The 25,666-nt window shown below is 35.6% G+C and overlaps 1 protein-coding gene across 1 annotated transcript; it reads left to right on the forward strand.

Moving 5' to 3' along the window:
- The first annotated feature begins 591 nt into the window (after positions 1-591).
- Positions 592-22,989, forward strand: LOC119069182 (cGMP-specific 3',5'-cyclic phosphodiesterase). The gene is made up of 15 exons (XM_037173116.1): positions 592-727; positions 10,907-11,472; positions 11,721-11,973; positions 12,038-12,283; positions 12,359-12,624; positions 17,089-17,193; positions 17,425-17,712; positions 17,779-17,848; positions 17,965-18,138; positions 18,212-18,303; positions 18,364-18,687; positions 19,647-19,800; positions 19,864-20,023; positions 20,391-20,611; positions 20,699-22,989. The coding sequence occupies exons 2-15, from the start codon at positions 11,131-11,133 to the stop codon at positions 21,025-21,027; spliced, it is 3,024 nt and encodes a 1,007-aa protein (XP_037029011.1). The 5' UTR covers positions 592-727; positions 10,907-11,130; the 3' UTR covers positions 21,028-22,989.
- Positions 22,990-25,666: the final 2,677 nt, after the last annotated feature.

Genomic DNA, 25,666 nt, shown 5'->3' on the forward strand with positions numbered 1-25,666 from the left:
CGTTACTTTTCATGTTAAAAAGCTTTGGTCGACGTGAAATCATTCCATTTCATTACCAAATTAATTTTTGTTCAGTTCAAATGATTACATAAATCACAAAGATCGACAGTACGGGTCACTCCAATTGCTAAAAATCAAAAATGATTTTTTTATGTGTTTGTCCTTTCTTAGTTTTTTTTTTCTACATATTATGTATGTTACGTGCTCTCCCATACATATATTCGGTGGAAACGTTATTATATTTCCTTCTTAAACACAAACGCAAGAAGGAAAATGCACCCTTTCCCAAAAAAAGCTCTTTTTATCACTTCCATTTGATTCTATTGAATTCTTCTACATATAAGAAAAATTGACACCAGCGCATAAACATTCTTAATATTGAAGAAGAGGCATCTCTTTCAGCACACACACATACACGCACACACTTCCACACACCCATACACGGCTTACCTACACATACATACAGATTAGCATTGTACTGTTCAAAAATTGTTCCTTTTTCCCATATTATTTACGCACCCACCACCCAACATACCTTGTTGGCGTGCGGACTTACAAGCTATGCAAGCAAAGGCGACAGTTTGGCAGAATTCGTCGGGGAATATGAACGCTTTATAAAATGTTGTGCGAGCTGCTAAAACTTTCTGCAGTAATTACTTTATTAAAGTTTTTTCCGAACCAAAAAAAAGTCAATAATTAATTACGAATTGTTGTGAAGGGATAACTGGTATTTAATGTTATTTTTTGTGTGAATACGATTAAATCAAGTGGAATAAGTAGAATTTCATTGTTGTATTTGTTACAGTCAAGTTAAGATGTTCCAATAAACAAGTTTAATGCAGAGCTCTCTATACGTACACACAATAGTATATTGTTCGCTTAACCGAACTAGGGATGCTCTGGATGTAAAGAAAGAACGAAACAAAAATGTTGCCCAGTGCAATTTACATTCTTTTTTTCCATTTTTTTTTCTTCTTTTCTTTCCACCACCACGATGATGATGATGATTATGCGAATGATTGGTGATAACGAATTCTTTGTGTCATTTCCGATACAATTTTAATTTTTCAAATGTGTTTATATTGACTTAGCGGTTGCTAATCAGCTCCACTGTATATACGTCGACTTTTAATGTTCCAATGTTCAATGAGTACGGTAGAGTATGTGTGTAAACGCATTCCCTGGCTGTGAAGAGTACTATGCAAAGTGGGAAAAGAAAACTTTATGTTATGTCAATTGAACGACAATCAATACTCGGTCTTGGTATTACACATATAGGTACTCGGTATATTACACGTGATTGTATTACACGATTTTTCACACACGCATTTCTCGTCTATCAGTTGTTTCAAAAATTCAGTGTAATGTACGTCCAATATCGTAAAGGTATACCATCAGACGAAGGTGTAGGTATCTTCTTTACGATTTTTTTTTTAAATATATTTTTTATGCTTCATGCGAGTTGCTTACTTCCTTTCGGTTTGACATAAATTACATTTTTTTGATATGTTTATTGCATCGCAAAGATTCGTACGATTATTAAAATTTTTAGAGTCGGTTGGTCGTAAAAAATAATGTTCGTAACATAATTTCATCGGTTTTTTCGTTTATAATATAATGTGAGTTCGTTCACAGTAAAGACTTCCTCGAAAAGCGTGGATAGAACCATTATTAGGGTGTGTTAATTTCACACAAGCTTAGAATTGATTGAGATTCAAAAACCAGTTCGACCTTAATGTTCAGGTCAAGTCAGGTATTTTTAGAAAATTCCAGGCTTCAGGCAAAGTCAGCACAATTTCAGGTGAATTGAGGTCAGGACAAAATTCATCATATCAGGTTAAAGTTGAATCAAGTTTAGGTATTTGTAGATCAGGTTCAGGTTTCCTTGAGTTCCGCGAATTTTCTGACAAACATAAGATGACTTTCCAAATTTACACTAGCTGTAATTCGAGCTAATTTAAATAATTTATAAAAAGTTTTCTTCCTTTCGACTCCATGGGAAAGGAGATAAGCTAACGCCAGAAAATGTTTCAGTAAATCGATGTCGGTGAAATCTTTTGACCCATAAATCATGATAAGGTTCATTTTTTACGGCATATACAACTTTTGTTTGCTTTCTCCGCTCTACTTCAAACATCCATCATTTCATTTAGAAATTTCGGGTTAAACTGTCGCATCTACGCTGCCCTTTGTTTAAGAATTTTGGAGTCTTTTTCATGTTCCGTTAATGTCAGAAAATTATCTTTCCATTCGTTTTGCTTGTTCTATTCGTTCCACGTGGGTTTCATCACATAAACCGATTGGATCTCTTATTGCATTCCACAGTGAAAGCAACTTCATGTTTCTTTTGTTGACAAACTATGGAACAATGTGGAACAAGTGAAAGACTTGACGTTGCTGACTTAAATTATTCTTTTTTTAAATTTTGTGTCGGTTCCTCTTTAATACACTCCACATATTCCACCTTCTTTTCTTAGATGTTGAAGTCCTAGACTAGATTTATGTACTCCTTTATGTACACATATTTGGTCGATAATAAATCAAATCAAATCAATAGATTTTGCATGTACTTAATGCCTGAAAGGTCAATTTGAAAAATTCGGATCATTGTTATAATAGAGTAAATGAGTAATACATGTGTGCGATGTTTGCGGCGTGTGAGCCGAAGGCGAACCTCCTAATTTCGCACACATGTATTACTCATTAACATAGGCTCTGCTGTAATCTACTATTATTCATTAGGTCGTTCTAGGTCATCTTGAACAATGACGTCATCGTTAGCTTTACTCACCATATTTTCCTTTACGTGTTACAATGTACTTTGCTCATATGTAGTTACATTGAGTAATCACCCCTTCGGGTCTCGCTATGACTTCTCTATTCATCAAAGTAAAAATTTAGATGCACGGACGTGATATACTAGTACAAAGATTGACAAGTAATTTCGTCTCGTATCAACAAACTTTTTTGCTCAAATACCTACTCGACTATTTGATTTTTTTTCAATGCAAACTTTCTGCGTTTTGTGATATATTTGCCGTTGAAAAAGTACCGATATCCAACGTACATTTATGTAACATATTCAATTCGAACTTGTTAAGCTTTTAACAAACATACCAATGCAGACGTTGAAGAGTTTTGCAGCATTTTCTAATCCGAGCAAACTCATTTAATCAATTCACGTCGCCTTTCGCTGAAAATGACAACAGAACATTTTCTTTACGAAGGCTCTTCTTATCCTGTAAAAATCTTTCTTAAATCATTAAGTACAACAGCACTTTTTTCATTCCTTTTCATAGTTTTTTTCCTTCTTTATTAGTAAAACCTCTTCAAAAAATGAGTTACCTACATTTTATTTAAGATAAGATTTCATTTAATTTCTCAAAATCATCTTGAAACGTTGCCATGATTCAAGCAGCACTAGAACATCGAAGTGCTCTTATTGTTTAGTATCCGTGTTCAAACATTTTGATTAACATTTTATGGATTCCAGTGAATAATTATTGTTCTTTTCTACTCTAATAGCAATATATAGAGCATCAAAGTACTACTTTTTTGCTGGCATGGCCATGCATGGATGAAATTCTCTGCATGATTTCGATTTTAAAATCCACATCTCCTGATGCAAAAACTGCACTATCATGTTACTCTTCATACCTACTCTTTTTTTTGAAGATATTAATGACAGGTTATGTTAATTTTCCTTCGTAAATAGTAAGTCAAAAGTGAAACGGGTTGCATTCACGTTTGTCTAACCAAATATTCCGTAGAGATATGATGTTTCACATGTTTTTTAAACATACGAAATATGCACGTATGCCCGTCATGTTTTTATTACAAGAACTGAAGCATTTAATAGAGTATTACGTACGTGCTTGATTCGGTGGCTGCATGCTTTTATCAAAAAGAGAATATTTTTCATACAAGCGGTAACGTTCTGATGCTTTTTTTCTATGCAGCATAAAAATTAAGAGAATTCGCAGAGCAGATGCTTTGCTTACGTGTACTGTACTTCCTTGTTTTTTTTACTTTCAGAATATTATGCTGGCCTCAACGACCAGAAGTGTTGAATAATTTTAAGCTGAAGCATCTTTGAAGCTCTACTAATCACAATTTTACATTGGGACCAGCCCGCCCAACAAAGCATTCTGGCTTGAAGATGCTTAGATTGAGTGAATGGTTGCAGTCAGTTTTCAGCGAAATCTGAAAGATAATATGATCAGATGAAGACCACACTTCTTGTTAGAATTTCTTCAGTTGATTCATTATTAGACAGTTTGCGCAAATGACGTATAATTCACAGAAGAAGTTTTGGAAAGTTAATTATAATTTCCAACTGATAAGTTGACTTGTAAATTATACGTCGTTTGCGCAAACTGACTATTAACGATAACTCAAGACTGAGTATTAACGAAAGGCGATTGTAAATTTTTGATTTTTTTTCCTGCAATTTCGAGTTAGTTCAAAGTGAAAGAAATTACTTTTTCTGAAAACCCAATTCCGTAAATCAGCGTTATTACACAATTATACTGTTCTTCCGAATTTTGTCTGCAAAGTGGCTTCGTCCCTAATTTCAAACTTTTCTTTTCAACTTCAAACGCTAAATTAATTTGAGACCGAAATCGAACAATGAAAAATTACCTTCCATTTAATCGTTTCTGTATTAAAAAAAAGACAAAAGTTTCAATTGTTCATTCTTTTTGTAGCAAAGATTAAAGTAAAGACCGCCATATCGTATTGTATTTATTTTATGGTAAATTTGTAACATCATTCATATGGTTTGCTTGTTGACATTCTTTCTAAGGACTGCTGCATACATTCTTGGCAACATGGCCTAAATTAGCAAATTTTTAAGGAATCTGAAGAATTAAAGTCCCAAAAATATGCTCAGCTATTGCTAGAGATGATCGGGTTGAGTGTATTTTCGAAACCCGGCCCGAAATATTCGAAAAGTGAAACCCCACCCATAAATTACATTTTTGAGAACCGAGAACCCAAAAGCCCGGTAGAATAAAATCCAGGTTGGGAGACCGAGAAACCTCGGATATCTATAACCTTTATTTGTTGCAACGTTGTGTTGTTTGGTTAGGGCAATGAAACTCCAATTGGTTTGTTTACCGTGTTTAATGTTCCGAGCTTTCAGCCATCATCAGGGCTACAAACCCTTTATGAATTATGACAGTAGTTAACCCATCCCATTCCAACTAAATGTATTACCAGATCAGACAGTCGTCTCAATACGTAAAATATGAAACATTCTCCATATCAAAGAGTATGAATTACGTAATCTTGATCTTGAATTCAAGGCAGCAATTTCGTAGAATCGTTGGCCATTTTCTCCGTTTAATAACCAACAGTAAATTGAAGGTTACAACTGAAAGTTATCTAATGCGGGTACTTGGTGAATGCTTAAGTAGATTCCAAATAATAATCTGATATCGAAATGATGATGGGTGTTCGATTCAATTAATGAAAATGTTATTAATTGAAACTTAATATTGGTATGCGTTCGAAACGTTATGGATTATATATTCGAATTTGAGGTGACGATTATTGAAATGAATTAATGTTCCGAAATCAACATCAAAGTACTGGGGATATATTGTAATTATACTGCGTTTAGCAACACGCCAACCCTATATTAATTTTCATGTTGGCTCCATTTTTATGTTATTTGTCGACAATTACATTAGTTTTTTCCCAGTACAAATAGAGACCGAAAGGGACAAGCGGATATAATTATTGTTTAAATAACAATAAATTGTACAAACAGTACCTTGATACTTTACGACTTGTGCAGGTAATTGTTTCCCGAACTGAGAAAAATATCACAAACGTAATACAAAAAAAAACTGTGTTGTGATGGTAAATAGTTGAATAGCAAGAGACGCCAGCCGTAACTAGCAGAGGCATATTATTGTAGTATTAATACTCTGAATTTTCAACGAACAGATTCTGTAAGCAATGCTTTGTAATGCAAACAACAGCATCCAAACTTGCATATATCGTTGTTTTCGTCGTGTGTGCACTGAACGAATTTCTATTTATTTATTTAACTTTGGAATACTGACAAAACCGAGAAACCGATGAAATGCATTTGCCATATAATGTCACGCTCTTTACGAATTCGGAGAACCTTAATCCTAAACTTAATAAAGATAGGAAAATGTCGTTAGCGATAATCCTGATAAAATAACTGACAGGAAAATCGAAACGAAAATTGAGAAAATCACAGATAATGTCAAGAAATTAATTATTGAATCGTTAGATAAATATCGTCCAATCCATTCAGTTAATGATGAAAATATGCCACTTTAACGGAATGGATGTCTATGCAGTGAGAGTTGCTCTGAATCAAATCAACTTGATGGAAAGAGAAAAACGTAAATATATTAATTATGTATGCACTGTACACCATTAAGTCCGTTTATTATGTTCATTGTTATCTTGATTCCGGCCATTACTTGGAAGATATTACAAAAAAAAATAGTATTAGTATGCTGTGCTGTGTTTAGACCGATGACATTAGAGCTGCCGAAATTGTCGAGTCCTTGTTCCGTAAATGCTGGCTAGAATTATTGTTTCCATTCAATGAAGCTTTTAATCGGTTGTTATACAACATTTAATACCAATTGCTTTGAAGTATTAAGCTTGACATGAGATTCCGTTCAAAGGTTTGACTTTCGTTGCGGATTAATAAAATCACGCAAGGGAATTGAACGGATAATGGGGAGTAAAAAGGTTCTGAACATATTTTTATGAAGAATATGTATTATGTACCAGTGTGTAGCAGTGTTGTGACGATACTCCACAGTTTTTTTTCTTTCAAACATGTACTTTGCCTATATATGTTCATCCTGTCTTCATGTTATGTAAATTCGATAATTGTGATGTCGCTTTCCATCTCAATAGCCTCTGTATTGTTTTGTAACCAAGGCAAACTTGATACACTGTTTTATTGGCGGAGGGAATGACAACAGAGACTGTGGGTCGTTAATTTTTCTATTTTTCTTTTATACTCCATCCAATATTAGGTAAATTGTTAGGGGACCAACAAGTAATGGAAAAAATTAAATAGCGCAAGAACTCAACATTTGACGTCATCGAACTTTATACAACAGCAAAGCACTCCTTTGAACAGTAAGACCTTAAATTTTGACCAACGAAACCATTTAATCAACGTACGTCAAGCATGAGTGGTACTCTAAATAGGATACTCAAACATGACGGTGTGTCGCACAATTGTAAAAACCATTTTATACAAAAAAAGTACTCTATTTGGGAGCTGTCGCCTATGATCACGTTTGCTTCAAGTGTCCATGAAAATATTGTTCGATGAAGTGACAGAGGTGGCCGACTTACCGACAGCGTCAATCATTGAGAGTCTTGTGAAATAGTGCTCAAATCCACAATCTATTGAAAATGTTAAAACCATGGCAGAGTAAAATAAACCTGGCAGTAGCAGTTTATTTTCGAAACGTCAAATAAGGGACCTAATACATTGTATGAAAATGAACTCAAATGAACACATATTCGCAAAACACAGAAGCTACTAAAAGCGCTCCTGCCTGGTTTACTTTACTCTGCCGTGTTAAAATGGCTCCAGTTAGATTAGGATATTCATTGCGACGTTTCCCCTGAAAAATGATTAACCCAGGCAACATAAACCGACATTGGTAACTCTCGACAGGTCATTCATTTAAATCGGTCGGTATTCTCTTTATCGTTTATGCAATAAAGCATCGCATAATGGGAAATCTAAGCAAGCATCGATTTGTCACCTCAAATGACAACAATATACTATTGTCAGTAAGATCTGAAATCTGGTCCAGATTCCCGGGGAGTTTCTGGTGAGTTCAGGTCGTGATGACACGTCATGTTGAATTTAGCTTGAAGCAATTTAGTCGCTAATTTGTGGTTCAATTCGAAGACATCATTGGGGAGGTGCGTCTAGTAGTTTTCTTTCAAAAATTTTAGATAGTCTGTCGAAACAGCAACACCTTTCAATGTCTATGACCAACGCACTTCAAGAAAAAGTGCTGTTAATGACAGCTGTCAAATAGAGTACTATTTTGTATGAAATTTTATCCCCACTCTTTTTACAGTGTAAAATTTTGTATGCTGTCAAGTTTCAGTACCATATTTAGAGTACCACTTTTGCTTGAAATGCGTTGCTATGACCGAAAAGAACTCAATCATTGTCGGCAACTGGGGCTAGTTGTGAAGTTTCAAGTTATACGTCTTGGATGTACCAGAGAACATTCCTACAAAGTGCACGACTTACACAGACTCGGAAAATTTCTCTCTTTGTGTATGTGACAAACAAAAATACCGGAATTATTACAAAAGGAAAAACAATTGGGTTAGAGGCTAAATCGAACATATATTTTTAGAACTCCGTTCACTTGTGTATCCTAAATGTTTCCACCATTAAATACATTTTTAATACGTAGATCAATTTTACAAATCTCCCATGAATGCTGTATAAATACAATTTTTGAATTGAAAAATAATTTCAAAATAATTAATCGATTTAATACTTTTTTTGTGTATACATGCCATGCCATACCGACTAACCGATTTTCCAATTTTTTCGTTCGCGGATAAAATTTTAAAATAATATTTTGCTGCTATACATACATAACATGTGTAGCACTCCGATACCCCGTAAAACAATCATATATGAAGTCGCATCGTTGTTTGAGATCATCCAAGATATGAGCGAGGGGGTTGAATAAATAATTTGCTAACATTATTACAGTCGAGAATTTGCTGTATCTGCATGATAGCCATGCCACATTTATACTATATATGAAATCCTATCTGTGCGAAAATGTACATGTATTTTGTGGAAATAAAAAATTCTTCGGAATAAATATACATCTCTGGCACGTACATATTATATAGACAGATAAGCATATTCTACATACCATCACCACACACCATAAAGCACATGCTGTTTTGTGTGTCTTCAACGGAATTGTTCAAATGATGTTATAACAAGATTCTAATCTATCTACATCAATAATTTTCTTGACGAGATTAAGGGTTTTTCTACGTATCCTACAAACAGTAAGAAGTTATAACTTTGTCAAAGGTTTTATGAAAGACATTTCTCCGAAAGCTTTTATAGCACGTAATTGCCTTAATTTGAATTACTTTGAAAAAAGTTGACGTTCGTCAATATACGCTTCCGAGCTTAAGCCTTTTTAGTATCGCTATTAACAGCAGATTAAAGGCAATTAACTTTCGAAAGGTATAAATGCGACATTAAGACTTTTGTTTCACAAAACTAACGATATTAACATCAGAGTCAGAGACTAAAGAGAATCTTCATCATTTGTCAATTAGGTAAACCGGACTGACCATACTGTGAATTCGGGCGATTCCCGAAGCGGGTGTTGTGGATTTTTGAATGAATTATTTGTTCATTTTGGGGCCATTTATAAATGTAAGTAGCCCTCGAGGGACTTTTTCATCCAGTTCCGACCTGGCGGACATATGCTCAGCTTTTATCGTGCCTTACATTTTCTCAGAATTCTTTATTTCATGTGACTCTTTCATCTGTTATTGTCGGTAACTACTACCAAAATAAGTGATGAACTCTGCGTAATGTGTTACCATACTAAGCAACATGTTTCTTTTGTCCTTTACTTTAAAAATCTCGCATTTCTTAAATGTAAGATTTGTCCCATTTCCAAGTCAGCGTCTTGATTTGATTTGTTTTTTTAGTGACCTCATTAACAGCCTTTTACGGCCAACAACAAGTACAATCTGGAGTACCGGCTTCCGAGCTATATTTTTTTGATATACTTTCATCAGAATCCTTTTTCAAAAATATAGGACCGCAATAACGACCACGAATGTGTTAGCTTTAAATAAAAATTAGTTTTGGTTGTAGTCGTGATCAGCTCTGAGAAAAGTCAAGTCAAGTCAGAGCTGGTCAAACTACCACAACCAAATCCACTTTCTGTTGAAAGCTAATGCATTCGTGTTCGTTATTGGAGTCCTATATTTTTGAAAAGGGATTCTGGTGTAGAGATATCAATAAAAGTAAACTAAAATCCAGTATTTAAAAAACGCCCAAATGTATGCTTTTCAACAAAGCATCGATACCTCTTAATTGATATATCGTCTAAATGTTACAACCGCCAAACACACTGCAACTGCCCAAATCATGAAGCTTGAGTGAACCTTAGGACGTTACAAATGCGATACAGTCGCTGTAAAACTTCCATGTGGAATCGAGCCTTATCTTATACAACTAATGAATTAATAGATTTGATCGCATATTGCTGAATATAAATAAACAATTCATGGGTAAATGATGAAACGGTAGATAACTATCTGTAACAATAAGGCGGGTTTCATACCTAGATATTTTAGTTCTAGGAAGATGATTTTCTCATCGATTTTTTGGGGGTTCTTACTTAAGTATAAGAAGTAACCAGATAAAGTATAAAGATAACAAGAATACGTGCACAATTTGCACCTTTGGGAGTAAGCTCACTTATTATATTTAACCTTATCCTGAAAAGTCTTCGAGCCAGAAGATAAAGGTTTCTATGTTTGGTCGATCGGACTATTTGTCCACTTAAGACAAATTGAACCGATCGTATCCTCTTATTATTAAATATTTTAGTTCTAGGAAGATGATTTTCTCATCGATTTTTGGGGGTTCTTACTTAAGTATAAGAAGTAACCAGATAAAGTATAAAGATAACAAGAATACGTGCACAATTTGCACCTTTGGGAGTAAGCTCACTTATTATATTTAACCTTATCCTGAAAAGTCTTCGAGCCAGAAGATAAAGGTTTCTATGTTTGGTCGATCGGACTATTTGTCCACTTAAGACAAATTGAACCGATCGTATCCTCTTATCATTCCTCGTTAAATCTATTATAGGAATATTTCACCATTGAATCTCTTCGAGGATTCAATCGAACAATAGAATGTGACCAACAGTACAACCAGTGCGGCGACGATTTTGAATGTAATTGAAATGAGATGTTTGTAAATATAATGTGATTCATCTAAATACATAAGCAATAATTTAATAAAATAGAGTGTAATGAAAACGGAAAATTAAAACAAAACCAAAAATTTAAAAAAAATTATCAAAGTCATAAATGTGCAATTCTGAATTAAATATGACATCGTCAACGTCTTTGATCAAAAATGAGAATGATGTCTCTGATGGTTCTGCCGAATCCAAGAAAAATACGAAAATACTGCTATCACCCTGTGCCAGTATGAATAGTAACTGCAGCGACGAAGGGAATGACGATATCGGAAAACTATTTGAACAACGAAGTGTTGCGATCGAAAAATGGCTACGAGAAAAAGCCCCGCCGGAAGTTATAGCAAAGATCCATTCAATTACTGAGAACAATAAAGCATATAAAAGTTTGAAACGTCCGTCCGTTACATCTGAACTGTTTCAACAATGGCTGGCCTCGTCACCAATGTCGGTAAGGTTTAAACATTATACATCTACTCTGGGTTCTTATGTAAAAAAAAACGGTCCGCGCGCAAAAAATGTATGAAAAATGACTATTTTTGAAAAAGACATATGTTTCATGATTTTTCAAGCCCAATCGAATGCTATAACTGAAAAACTCGGGAAATAAACTAGCGCGCGGATTGACATAAGATCCCAGACTAATCGGGTACCGGTCGGTTTATCTCCTGGTTCTTATCTTCAATTATTACCGTTTAGAAACCTTGTTCACCGACCGTACGAAGATGTCCTAGCATTCGGAAGCATTTGAAAAATTTAGATGAAGGAGAGCTATTTATGGAGCTTATTAGAGACGTGGCCAACGAACTGGATATTGATGTTTTATGTCACAAGATTCTTGTAAATGTCGGTTTGCTGACCAATGCTGATCGTGGTTCACTATTTCTTGCCAAAGGTTTACCGCCCAATCGATATTTACTGGCTAAACTATTCGATGTAACTCAAGACACAGGTAAGACGCTAATTTTCTGATAGCTTTCCAAAGGCAAAGCTTGATTTATTCTTATGATAATTAGCTTTGGACGATGCAATTTGTAAGGCTCGAACAGACGAACTAATTATATCGTTCGGTGTTGGTATTGCTGGTATGGTAGCTGAATCTAAGGAAATGATCAACATAAAAGATGCCTACAATGATCCTCGTTTCAATTGTGAAATCGATCTAAAAACCGGATACAAAACGAATCTTATGTTATCGATGCCTATATGCAACTATGAGGGAGATGTCATTGGAGTTGCCCAAATCATTAATAAAACAGACGGTCAGTGTTCCGGAAATGTCCCACTAATGAATTAATTTGTCATAATTTCCCTTTTTTGTTTCTTTGCGTGTTAAGACTCAACCGAATTCACCGAACGAGATGTGGAAATATTCCGAAGATATTTAACATTTTGTGGTATTGGTATACAAAACGCTCAGCTATTCGAGATGTCAATTCAAGAGTATCGACGAAATCAAATTTTGTTGAATTTAGCCCGAAATATATTCGAGGAACAGAATAATTTGGAATGCCTTGTGACGAAAATTATGACCGAAGCTACCGAATTATTGAAATGCGAACGGTGTGCCGTCTATTTGTTAGACCTGGACTGCTGTGAATCGGTAAGTGATTACTCGAATGTCGAATTTAAAAATTGTTTTTTAATGACGATTTGTATGGCTGGCATTCAATTCCACTGATGAATTCAATGTTTTCATATTTCAAAAAAGAGATTCTGACAACGTGTCTCTGTTGCGGTTCATTTAAAATTTTATCGTAATTCTCACTACAAACAAGTGCTACTATATTGCCATAAAATATGGAGCGTGTTATGCGCCTGCATATGCAAACCCAAACCTCTATGTTAAAAGTTGACGTTGTGGGAAAACAGCTTTCGCAACAAAGTCAATATAAAAAGCTAGCGAACCTTTGTTCTGGTAATGATATAAATCTATTTTCCCCGATAGTGATGTGGGTGTCTGAAAGGTATACATATATAACAACTAAAATATACCGCAACTGCATGCAACATGAGTCTTCTATAAATATTACTATGATAGCAGACTAGCACGAACGTTCCATTCACTCACACTCAATTTTTAATATTAATTAACACGCCGGAACTAACGATATACATCTGTTTGGCGGGTTCGATATATTGCGGTATTTTTTGCATTTGCTCTGGCTGTGAATGTTTGTGGATTGTATGCATATTGCATATAGTGCTCCCCAATTCCAACTAATCATTTGGATTTCTCATTATTTATTCCTGATTGTACTGCTGCATTGAACATCGAATTTGAATTTTATTTGCAGATAAATTCATTTGAGTGTTGCTGAAGACTCATTGACTGACAAAAAATTCTTCCAGAATAAAAACGGTACTTGAATCCATGAAAATCTATGTCTTTACGAATGAACAAATATTTGTTGTCTTCCTTACATTTGCACAAAAATGAGCCATATTGGCTTCATGGTAAAAAAAAGGATATGAAGAATGTCTAGGCCAAAAGAATCTCACTGGGTTATTTGGTCGAAAATCATACCACGCAAATCCTATATCTTTAAACGGAAAAACACGGTAGATAAGGTGAATGAAAATATCACAAACACAATTGTGCTAGAGATGAATGGGCAACCCAAAAAAGTTGGCAAGCCATGCCCAATTGTATGTGTTTTTTTTTAACTCCCTTGACTGTAAGTCAGGGTGTTATGCCGGAAAATACCCTAAAATGTTTGTTCCAAAGGTTGTTATGAAAAACGGAATATTTGTCCCAATATTTTGCTTGTATACACGATAACTTGAGTAATTATCAACCAATTATCAATTTTATTTTTTTAATCGACGCAGAATTCAATTCCTGAGGTTAAGTTCGAAGATGGGCTATGTGGGATTAAGGATCTGGAAGTTATTCCAGAAAAACAGTATTTTACACTGTTGGAAATTCAATCAATCGAAAAAGATTACTTTGATGAAATTTGATTTTGTCGGTTAGTTATATCCAGCTATCACGGTGATAGTCAGCTATCACGGTGATAGTCAGCTATCACGGTGATAGTCAGCTATCACGGTGATAGTCAGCTATCACGGTGATAGTCAGCTATCACGGTGATAGTCAGCTATCACGGTGATAGTCAGCTATCACGGCGATAGTCAGCTATCACGGCGATAGTCAGCTATCACGGCCATAGTCAGCTATCCCGGCGATAGTCAGCTTTCACGGCGATAGTCAGCTATCACGGCGATAGTCAGCTATCACGGCGATAGTCAGCTATCACGGTGATAGTCAGCTATCACGGTGATAGTCAGCTATCACGGTGATAGTCAGCTATCACGGTGATAGTCAGCTATCACGGTGATAGTCAGCTATCACGGTGATAGTCAGCTATCACGGTGATAGTCAGCTATCACGGTGATAGTCAGCTATCACGGTGATAGTCAGCTATCACGGTGATAGTCAGCTATCACGGTGATAGTCAGCTATCACTGTAGCAGATAAGTAGCAGATTTCGCGACATATCATAAAAATGTACAAAATTTTATGAAAAATCAATTTCTGAATCGTTATTCAAGTGTATATGGAATGACATTAAAAAACAAGACAGTGAGAGGTTTGCGGCCAGAGCGAAGCGAGGGCCGTAATTCCCACGAGTTGTGATATTTCATTCATAATTGGAGTTGTGTGAATGTAGTAAGTATCGAGGGACTTCCTTTTCGTACATAAGTGTAAGAGAAGAACGTCTATCGTACTTTTTTATTTTGTACTAAAGTGAAAGAGTTCTCTAATCGTTCTACATTCGCATCACTTACTTAACTTAGCGTTAACAATAAAACTATGTAACAGAATAATAGACAGCTCATACGAGTGGGAAGTTTGCGGCCAGAGCGGAGCGAGGGCCGTAATTCACACGAGTCGTTGTATTTAATTTATGATTTATGGTTGATTGAAATTGAGAATACAAAAAGTACTTTTCCAAAGAATTTGGACTCAGGCGGAGGTTTTTGTGATGCTTCGAAACAACGAAAAATAAAATGAAGTTGATTTAGAATATATTTATAAAATTGTCAGTCAAGGGACCCGACCCGTCCAAAAGGTGAGGCCTAGTTTACGGGTAAAGAGACATTTTGAAAAGAAAGCAAAAATCAGAGAAAACAGGTAATATTACATTTTTTCCTCTAATACACATCATACTTGCGATCAGTGAACACGCCTTGTTTTGAAATTTCTCACACAGAATTAAATGATTTTTGCATTAAACGTTTGTCGGTTACAGTTTCGGTTTCGGGTTTCCAGCCTTTTTAAGATTGAGATTTTATGCGCAAGAAAATATTTATAGTTCGGGCTGTTCGGAACTTGGGCTGTTGACAAAGAAAATACGTATGTCTAAGCTGCACCACCAGTTCTTCTTCTTCTACAATTTATTTTCGCCTACGACTAATGTTTACAAAACATTTACTGATTTTCTAGTCACTTAGACTTTCAGGGTCAGCGTTAAATACTTTAATTCATGGCCGGGATGCGTTCTTCATTGGTTCTTCTCTTCTTGTATTAGCCCGTATCGCTGTTGTCGTTGTCGTTGTCGCATTTCATTTCATTTCATTTATTTCATCTTTAAAGAAAGTTCTGTTTGACATGACCTGCGTAACTCTAGTTTGCATTAAACAATTCAAAATAGCTACTATAACCCAGCCCAGCCCAACTGTGCTCTGGTCTTCCTCTTTTCTGTCTTTTTCTTCCGCCCTAGCAATATCAATAAACACGCAAGATGACAGAAGATGGCAATAGATAAAAAACAAGTTCTTTACACAAGGTATAATCCTTAGAAAGAAAACATGTCCTCATATAACCTGGTTTTATTCAAACTTGGTCCTGTAGGATTTCGAGTAACTGACAAATGAGTCCTTTCAGTAATGGTAAATACATTAAAGTAATTTGTATCAATCTCTTGAAAATACTTAGATAAAAAAGGTGCAAACTCCATCGGCACTGGTGTGGAATCATAGCACTGAACCAAGCACCGGAAAACCGGCTAATATTATCATACATAAAATTGTGACACAGTAGCATTATACCAACCTAACAAACTTAAGTTATATGAGAAATTTTGACTAGTGCGCAGAGGAGCTTTTCCTCGTGCTTGGTCTGGTGCTATGTTACCATTCAACGTCTGAGTTCCAACACAGTAATTATAACTTCACAATTCGAAAGTTCACGAAGCGAGCTTTCATAAATTTATTTTTTCTCAATTCTTCGAATGAACTTTGGGAAAAAAAAAGAAATTTGTTGTCGAAACCGAATTGAACAGAATATAATAGCAAATTCCGTGGGATTGTTTACCCATAAAAAATCATAAAATTCAAACTTTATACCGTCAGTAATAAAATTGCCTGAAAGCAGGAATTAATATCAGGCTCATAATTTCTTAGAAAGTTTCATGGGATGTAAATTGCTGATATTTCAGCGGTAGCTTAGACTCTTTTTAACTTTCGTTTCATATTATTTCTTTGCTCATATAATACACCCATACAATGTGCACTCTGTATAAATTAATAAAGTTCCTAACAGTCGTGCAGGGACTGAGGTAAAGAACATTACAGGTGAAATGTTTCCCAACAGCGAATAACAGCATACATCGACACAAAGTTAACCATTTACCCCAAGAATAAAAAAAAATCGCCTGCAGAGCAACGGATTTTATTTTCTTGAATCTGTGGCTTGTAGACTTAACTGAAAAATTACTGGTGAGATCTGAGCAAAAGCGTAGGTAAATAAAATAAGTAGAATGAACACTTAAGGTGACTAATAGAAGTAAGAAAATTAACGAAAGTTTATAAACACAAATGAAATGTGTCGAAAAAGTGAATGGAATATTTTATGAATGAGATAATTTACGCTCGGTGCCGCAGGTGATTCGAAATAAAACTGCTTCAGTGTAACGACAATAAAAAAATATTCCGAAAATTGAAATTCTTTAGACGGAAATTCTTTTCAAAGTTTCATTTTCACTTTTCTGAATGGGTAGTCTAAGCGGCAGTCAGTATGTTAAAGTTGCGATACATTGCAATCGTTTCTTATCGCTTACAGAGTCATCTTGAAAAAATAATTGAGAAACCAACACAACATCATCATCAACAACTATCCCGACGACAAAGTCAAAATGTAAACGTTGAAGACATACTCGCCCAACAGGTAAACACTTAACGTTATGGCTATCTCTTCAGCACTCCTCCTAGCATGAACATTGAATTGATAAGTGTCAAATTGGGAGGCTTTAGTGATACAAGTTACCGCTTGGGATTGTTTGTGTTGTATGTTATAACACATACAACGAAAACAAGTCATCTATCTACGTGTTCATACTAGAAGCAGTGCTGTGGTTTCTGCAACATGTAAATGCATCAATTGACCCTTCGAATTCAGAAATCCCCGGCTACATTTACAATGCTCTTCGAAATGGGCCTACACAATCGATCGGCAGTAGTGTCTCGACCCACAATCGCAAGTCTTCAGAATTCTGCATTGGCTCAGATCGCCCAATATGTAGCAACCACTGAACAAATTTTTAACATAAACAATGTGTCCGAATGGCTGAAACAATACACCGACTTTGAACCGGATTCGGACATTGAGGAAACGCCAACGATTCTCTGCATGCCCATCGTGAACGGGCAGAAGAAGGTTATTGGTGTCGCTCAGTTAATTAATAAGGTGAGCCAAAACGAATTTGTTATTCCGTTTGGAAGTGTGTGGGCTTAATTAATGGTCTTTATACAGGAAAAAGGAAATGCCTTCACTGACTCAGATGTTTCAATGCTAGAAGCATTTGTGATTTTCTGTGGCTTAGGTATGCGCTTTGTTTTCCTATCTTTTATTTTTCGCATATTTCTCCTCTTCTTACTGCGCTTATGAGGAAATAAAACAGGAATATGAAGAATTCGTTAACCGTGTCGTCCTTCATAGGTATCCATAACACACAAATGTATGAAAATGCATGCAAATTAATGGCTAAGCAGAAAGTGGCACTGGAATGTCTCTCATATCATGCAACAGCTAGTCAACAGCAGACAATCAAACTTGTTCAAGACACGATCCAATCTGCCGAGGATTATTGTCTCTATACGTTCCAATTTGTCGGTAAGATTCCATTCGATTCTGATTCTGATGCTTTTGTTTCGATCAAATAAAATTTTTCGTTTTTCTTCGAAAGATTTCGATTTATCTGACGATGATACTTGTCGCGCCACAGTACGAATGTTTTTGCAATGCAATTTAGTACAACAATTTCACATTCCTTACGATGTGAGTGGAATGAGAGGAATACGATGCAGATTTCTGTATGTAATGTGAAAATTCTTTCAGGTATTGTGTCGATGGATCCTTAGTGTAAGGAAAAACTACCGTCCAGTCAAATACCATAATTGGCGACATGCTCTCAATGTTACCCAAACCATGTTTGCCATGATGAAAACCGGAAAAATGGAGAGATTTGTGACTGATTTGGAAATTTTAGGTTTATTGGTGGCATGTCTGTGCCACGATTTGGATCACAGGGGAACGAATAATGCATTTCAAACGAAAACCGATAGTCCGTTAGCTATATTGTATACAACGTCTACAATGGAACATCATCATTTCGACCAATGCATTATGATCTTAAATTCGGAGGGCAATAACATTTTTCAGGTAGGTAACAAAGATATCCAGTTGCGTTCATTGGCATCTTGCGGGAAGCCTTTAAATTGGTTGGCACAAGCAATTAGCTAACGGTTTTCGCTGCTCTTATAATGCATGTCTGTATTAATTGCTTGATTTCCATTCAAAAGTTAGTAAAAATCTTCTCAATTGTGTGAACAAAATCCGTTAAAATCTGGACAACTATTAATTTAATCGACAAAACAACGATTTTAGATTCGAACATTTAATTCTTCTAAAAGACAATATTCATTTCAATCCATGTTTCTTAAGATGAACCTGCAATCGAGGATCAGGCCAAGCTAAGGCAAAACGTACCTTATGCAAATATGGCTAGTATAAATATCGAGTCTACTACGTCCTTTGATGTGAGAATTATTTTCAACACAATCTTTCACTTCGTTAGCTTCAGAATTTATTTTTCTTTATAAGGCCATTTAGGCAGTGTGTCTAACTTATTTTACCGTCGCTGTTGATAACAGGTGTTATAGTCGTCGATACACTGTATTCGGACATGTGAAAAAGTTGAACAGAGTTGAAGTAGAATTGATTTAAAAGAGAGAATTTTTGTTACTTACTTCCTGCCATTCCAACTATCATACAAGCGAAAAAATTGCTGATTTATCGTCATCGTTGTGATGCCTTATGACACTCAGCTTCTGCACCGATTCAGATAACTTGCTACGAAGCTAACACAAATGGGTTTCAAAGAAAATGTAACTGCTGGACGGTACTGTGAAGATTGACGTAGCAAAGCGTAAGTGGTTTCACCAAAACTTCTAGCTTTAGAACGGTCAGGATTTCAAATGGATATTCAGTAAGAAATCTGTTTAGAAATCAAAAGTTTCGGTTATTTGTAGATGCGTTGCGAGGCTCCACACAATATTTTTCTTGTCAATTATGAAAATTTGGCGTGACGTTGTTTAATGAAATTGTTTCTTAATTTTCAGGCACTTTCTCCTGACGATTACCGAAGAGTAATGAAAATTGTCGAAAGTGCTATTCTATCAACTGATCTAGCGGTATATTTCAAAAAGCGGAACAGCTTCCTAGAACTCGTAGAAAATGGCGAGTTTGATTGGCAGGGTGAAGACAAAAAAGAAAGTAAGTTCGCTGTAACGTTGCGACTTTCGGATTAAAAATATTTTATTCTTTAAAAAAAAATAGTTTTATGTGGAATGATGATGACCGCCTGTGATGTTAGTGCGATCGCAAAGCCATGGGACGTTCAGCACCGTGTCGCCAAATTGGTCGCTGATGAATTTTTCGATCAAGGAGACCTGGAAAAACTTCAACTGAATACTCAGCCAATTGCTATGATGGATAGGTAGGGTTTCACAATGTGATGTTTTTTCTCATGACAATTCGGGGTAGAAAATTTTTAATTTCTCCCCCAAATTGTCCCTTTTTTGGGTTTTCAAATATTTTTGTTTTAACTGCACACACGTTCTCGGGGAAAAGTGGTAAATTCCTCGCTTGGTATAACTACAATTTTGTGCACGAAATTTAAAGTAAGAAGCACGACGAGCAAAACATTTCCCAAGCACTATTTTCCAAATTTTTACAAAAACATTTTTCGGGAAAATAGCGATAATTTTAAGGAACAGCGGGAAAATGTAGAAAAAATCGGAAAATGTTTTCTCAAAAATAGTCGCTGTAGATTTCCATCCTTAACAAAGTTGATGTCTTTCCAGGGAACGTAAAGATGAACTTCCCAAAATGCAAGTTGGATTTATCGATGTGATATGTGTTCCACTGTATCGAATTCTGTCCGAAACATTTCCATGGATCCGACCACTATACGAAGGCACTCTAGACAACCGACAGCACTGGCAAGATTTGGCAGAAAAAGTGGAGATGGGACTTACATGGATCGATCATGACACGATTGATAAACCAGTAGAGGAGTTTTCAGGTTCGAACAAATTTAAAATTGACATACTGTGTCACATTTGTCCCGTAATGCATCAGAACGTTGAATTTCGCTCCTTTCCATTTCTAGCCTGTTCGAATGAAATCAAAGATATCGAATTTACCGTAACCACATTTCATAATCCGAATGCCGAACACGAACAGTCTCCGAAACGTCGACAACGGTTCAGTAGTCTACGGAAAACCGGAGCACTGTCCCGGGCCGTTCGATCACGTCTATCAAAATCATTTTACAATAATAATTACGAGAGTAAGATTAAAGAATCGTCGGCTACAAATATTGTCGTACCATCAATTTCGATAAACAGTGATTTGGTAGTGGATAAGGAGGACGCAACGCAAAGCGTTGCTAAGGTGAAAAAGCACAAAAAACGTTCGAAATTATGTTTATTACTGTGACCAAAATTTTGCGACTAAGGTTTGATAAAATGACTAATAATAATAATAATTTTATGATACTGAAGAGGTAAAACAAGATAGAATGCTAGGAAGGACACGTGCACAGTTTATGAAAAATACCTGAAGAAAACGTTCAAAAAAGACACGTCGATCCGCAAGTTTTTTACAATTAAACGGCAAATAATATGTAAGTAACGGGGCAACACTCTACATATTTTCGAGATACAGACCGAGTATACTACTTCTTCTGATCTCAATATTAACAACAACAAGACGGAAAATATCTTTGTTGTCTTGCGGCCAGAAAACGACTCATTACCGTCTCTCTCAAAACTATTTTTTGCATTTTCTGGCCGCAACACAAAGTACCTTACTGTCTTACTGGGAAATTTTTTGTTGAGTTTGACGTATCTGCTTGTTTTGATGCCTTTCTATTATCACCACACTGGAAATCCGCCGAAGACATAACATCGTCACAATTTAGAAAAAACAAGTGTTCACAAGACGAATTCTGGGCGACTTAAGGCCTGTTACAAGCCTCAAATGAAACCGAATTTTAGTAGGTTTAGGAGTAGTAGGAGTAAATGGATACCACTAAAAAAAATTAGAAGGTACTTCGGCTAGTAGGATCAGAGGAAATGTTGCTCATCTCATGTCCGAAAAGTAACAGTAACGTCTTTACCAAAAACAGCTTTCTTGTACAAAATACAACGCAAAGTAATGGAAGTACACGCATTTGATACATTTTCTTATTAAGGGTAGTTATTCCTCCACTTGGATATAGAAAAGCGCACGCAGGCCTCTTATGTGCCGATTGTGCTAACTATTTAAGGTCCAGGATATATTGCGGTTTTACGTGTCTAATCTGGTCGTACTTAATAATAAATCTACCCAGGTGCCTGTTCGTGACGTAAGCGGGACAGTTACAAAGGAAATGCTCAGCTGTGTCTATGCGTTCATCACATAGATCGCAGCTTGGATCAGTGCGCTTACCGATGGTCATCACACCGATGAATATTCTCAGTCTTGTTCTGTTAACATTCAATACTAAATACTGTAAAATAATGATCCCAGGACTTTGCATTGCATTTTGCGTAAGGAACAACTCCTTTTGTGCAAGGGATACTTTTGGTCCACCAATTTATGGTAACTCTACCGTGACTCTAATAGATGAAGGTTAGCTGGTCCGATCAAATACCATTGCTTATACCAAAAAACGAAATCCCTCTCTTGAACAAAATTCTTCTAAATCCCAAACTTTAGGAGGCACCGATTTTCAAGCATTAATCAGGGTAGTTTTCACAAACTAAAGTACGCCACTTCAAGGTGAAAGTTAAAAATGATTAGCAAAATAACATTAATTGTGGATAGATGATTAAGTTTTAACACTTTACTATAATACAGAAAAAACACTCTAATAATCGTTGTTATAAAAATTATAAATGGCCGTAATGAATATTATATATTAATAGTGTTGAAAGACTCATTAAAATTTAATCGAACATAAAAGTTTTTAAAATAAAAAAAGGAAGAAAGAATCAAAAGACAAAAAAAAAATAATGATTTTGCTTACAAGCTGTATACTTTAAGAAGGTTGAACAAATTATTATTATGTAATTAGAACGATGAAGATATAAATGCGTATTTCCATCGTAATATGATATTGTTTTTCACACACAAAATTGACGAAAAGTTGTGTCATTGTGGTGAGGTAATATTTCTTTTAGGAACATTCGTTTTTTACTTTAGTTTTATATTTTTATATAAAATATGGAAAATAATTGTTAGTAGGATTTGTCCCTCATTTACCAATTTACCCCCCCTAAATTTCGTCCAAAATGAAAATGTCTTCAAGAGAATACCTTCGCGCCTATCATCGACCAATCACAATTCTACGATTCGGCACACAGTTATAAAATTGAGATGTCAGTCAATCCGCTAAACTTTCCTCAGCCCTTTTCACAACGATTTCTTAGCCATACATACGAAGTTCATTGGCATACATAAATCCTGACGAATTGGAAACAAAAATCGCTGAAAGTTGAATCGAAATTGTGAGGTAAAGTTAGAAGTTAAGCATAATCGGCAAGATTCCGTACGGAGATATGACCAAAAAATGTCATATAAGCAAGACATTCGACCACTTTCTATCTGAGAGAAAATTAAATAGGTCTGTCGTCGCTTGCGAACAAAAAAAAATGAACACCAAAAATGCATTCAAATAATAAGTTGATTATTAAGAGAAAATCGCAAAGCTTATGTTCGAGAAAATTAAACAATGTCATGCCACCGCAAAATGTCACAAATCAAACGAAAATTTAAAAAAAATGCACATCGATAAATGGCGCGGAAATGAAGAGAGTTAAAAGAGAATGGAAAAGTGATTTGATCGCCGCATGGCATTACTTATCATTTAAGTGAGAGAACTATACCAAAAAACAGATAAGAGACGAAAATCAGTCAATTGACAAACACGTTTAAAAGCAAAACAACCTTAACCGTTTCAGATTTCAGATCGCCCTCCAAATCACTGAACGACGGAATAATCCCAACCCGAATCCAACTATACTTATCGAAATGTCTTCGATCACTGTTGTGCCAGGGGCGAAAAAACTGCGTCCCATTTGCAAGGCCTTAGGTCTGCTGCCGCAAAAGGGTAGCAAAGCCGAACTTGAGCAACGTCTAACCGAGCATGGTTTGACATTGCAGGAAATCATTTTCCGAGCGACCACCAATGTTGCACCACCCACGATTTGGCCGAACAGTTTCGGAACCTGAAACATCAAAATCCGATCTATGCAACTGCACTTCCGACATACATTTATGATGTACCGGGGGAAAAATCTTTGCGAAAGATGTTCAAAGAATTCTGAAGCAGTTCGGCAACAAAGTCGATCTGGTCAAGAGTTTGGTCGGTCACGGTTTGACGTTCGACAACATTCTCGATATGACCGCGACTCCACCATTATTATGCGGTTCTAAAATACATTTTATCAAAACTCAGTTCGCATAGGTATGTTTGCCTTATGAAGCTCTGAAAAAACTTTCATATGGCCACATATGTATTTCTCCATTCACAATTTTTAAATCACGTTACCAATTCGATGACAATATTTTCGCTCACCTAAAACTAAATAACGCTCGAATATAACCATTAATGCGCAAATCTCTCGCCAAACTCTCCATTCTAAACTCTATGACTGCAAAAAACTGAAAATGGGAGGATGGTGAACCAATAATACTGAAGGAGAGTAAATTTCAAACGACTTTTTTATTTTCCAAAAGTGAAAAGTAAATGAAGACTAAAATGCAAATCTAATATGGTTCAAGTCGTGTACATCGGATTGTAACATAGAAACACCGAAATCTTTCTACGCCGTTGATTCAGTTAGCCCAAAGCCCAAAGGGTTGACAGAGTCAGTTCTCAAAATTGCTGCTTCACTATTATCAATGTTATGATGTTAGCTTTCGTTCGTTAAGTACCTACAGAGAATCGTTTGCACTAGGCACAGGGGGTCGTTCGTGTAATGGTTTGCTTTTAAATGAAATATCTTATGTTTGCCCTACTATCTTTCACTTAGATGACATCGATAAAGTCGATGATTGTTTAAAAATTTGTAGGTTGTCGAATGTTCAGTTTTCTATTGTTATTAGCGGGTCATGTTAAGTATATCGATGCAAAGGTCACTGGCAAAATAAGATTAGAGTAACACATTTACAATTGACGTACCTGATGTATTTACTGGTACATATTCTGAATGGTGATTTCTGAAAAAGCCCAACGAATTGATTGACACGTCACTTTTTAATAGAACCGAAGACTTTTAAAAATAAGTTGGTCGGCGTAAACATTCTAAAGTTTTTATTATTACAAAACTCAGGCATGACTTTTTCGTAGTTTAATTTCTAATGTCCAACCAATGTCCTATTCTGCCAGAAAAAAAGACATTGTAAAATGTCCGTTTTCCTGTTTTGAGCTCGATCATTTCTATTTCGTATTATAGCTGCCTTGTCCTAACATAAAATGAATTTAAGTCAATTAGATGAAGCGATTATTTTTAATCTAAAATTTACAAATACGCGAAAATATAATAAAACAAAATCAAAAAAAAAATAATTATGATGTAATGATTGAACGGTAAGAAACAATTTTCGTTTTTATTTATTTCGTTAAGATACCCACCACCAAGCCAGTTACACACATACAATAGGTATGAGCTTTTCATTTATCATTTTTCTGGGGCACCCTATGTTCAACGAGTGAATTTCATTGGAAATCTAGGTCTTCTTTGCAAAAGTTACACCATTTTTCAGTTAAACTATGTACCCGATAATGGTGACTTCAAACCTGGTTTGCAAAATATAGGGAGAATATTTAGAGTATGCCTTACACTGAAGAATGTAGGTAATTTGTGAATACCCCTATAGATGTAACCTCTCATGTTTAAAAAAAAGGTTCTGGGAAACCAGAGGAGTGCCGCTCGAAAATTGACATTTATGAAGTCCAACGCAGCCCAAATTTTGGAATTTCGTATATTTTGTACAAGTTAAAAATGTAAAAAAAATATGGAGTTTCGGTAAAGAATATTGGTTTTCAATTATGTTTCATTTACGTCTAGCATACACCACACTCTACTCA

Source organism: Bradysia coprophila, assembly GCF_014529535.1.
Source record: "Bradysia coprophila strain Holo2 chromosome X unlocalized genomic scaffold, BU_Bcop_v1 contig_26, whole genome shotgun sequence".
NCBI classification, from domain to species: Eukaryota; Metazoa; Arthropoda; class Insecta; order Diptera; family Sciaridae; genus Bradysia; species Bradysia coprophila.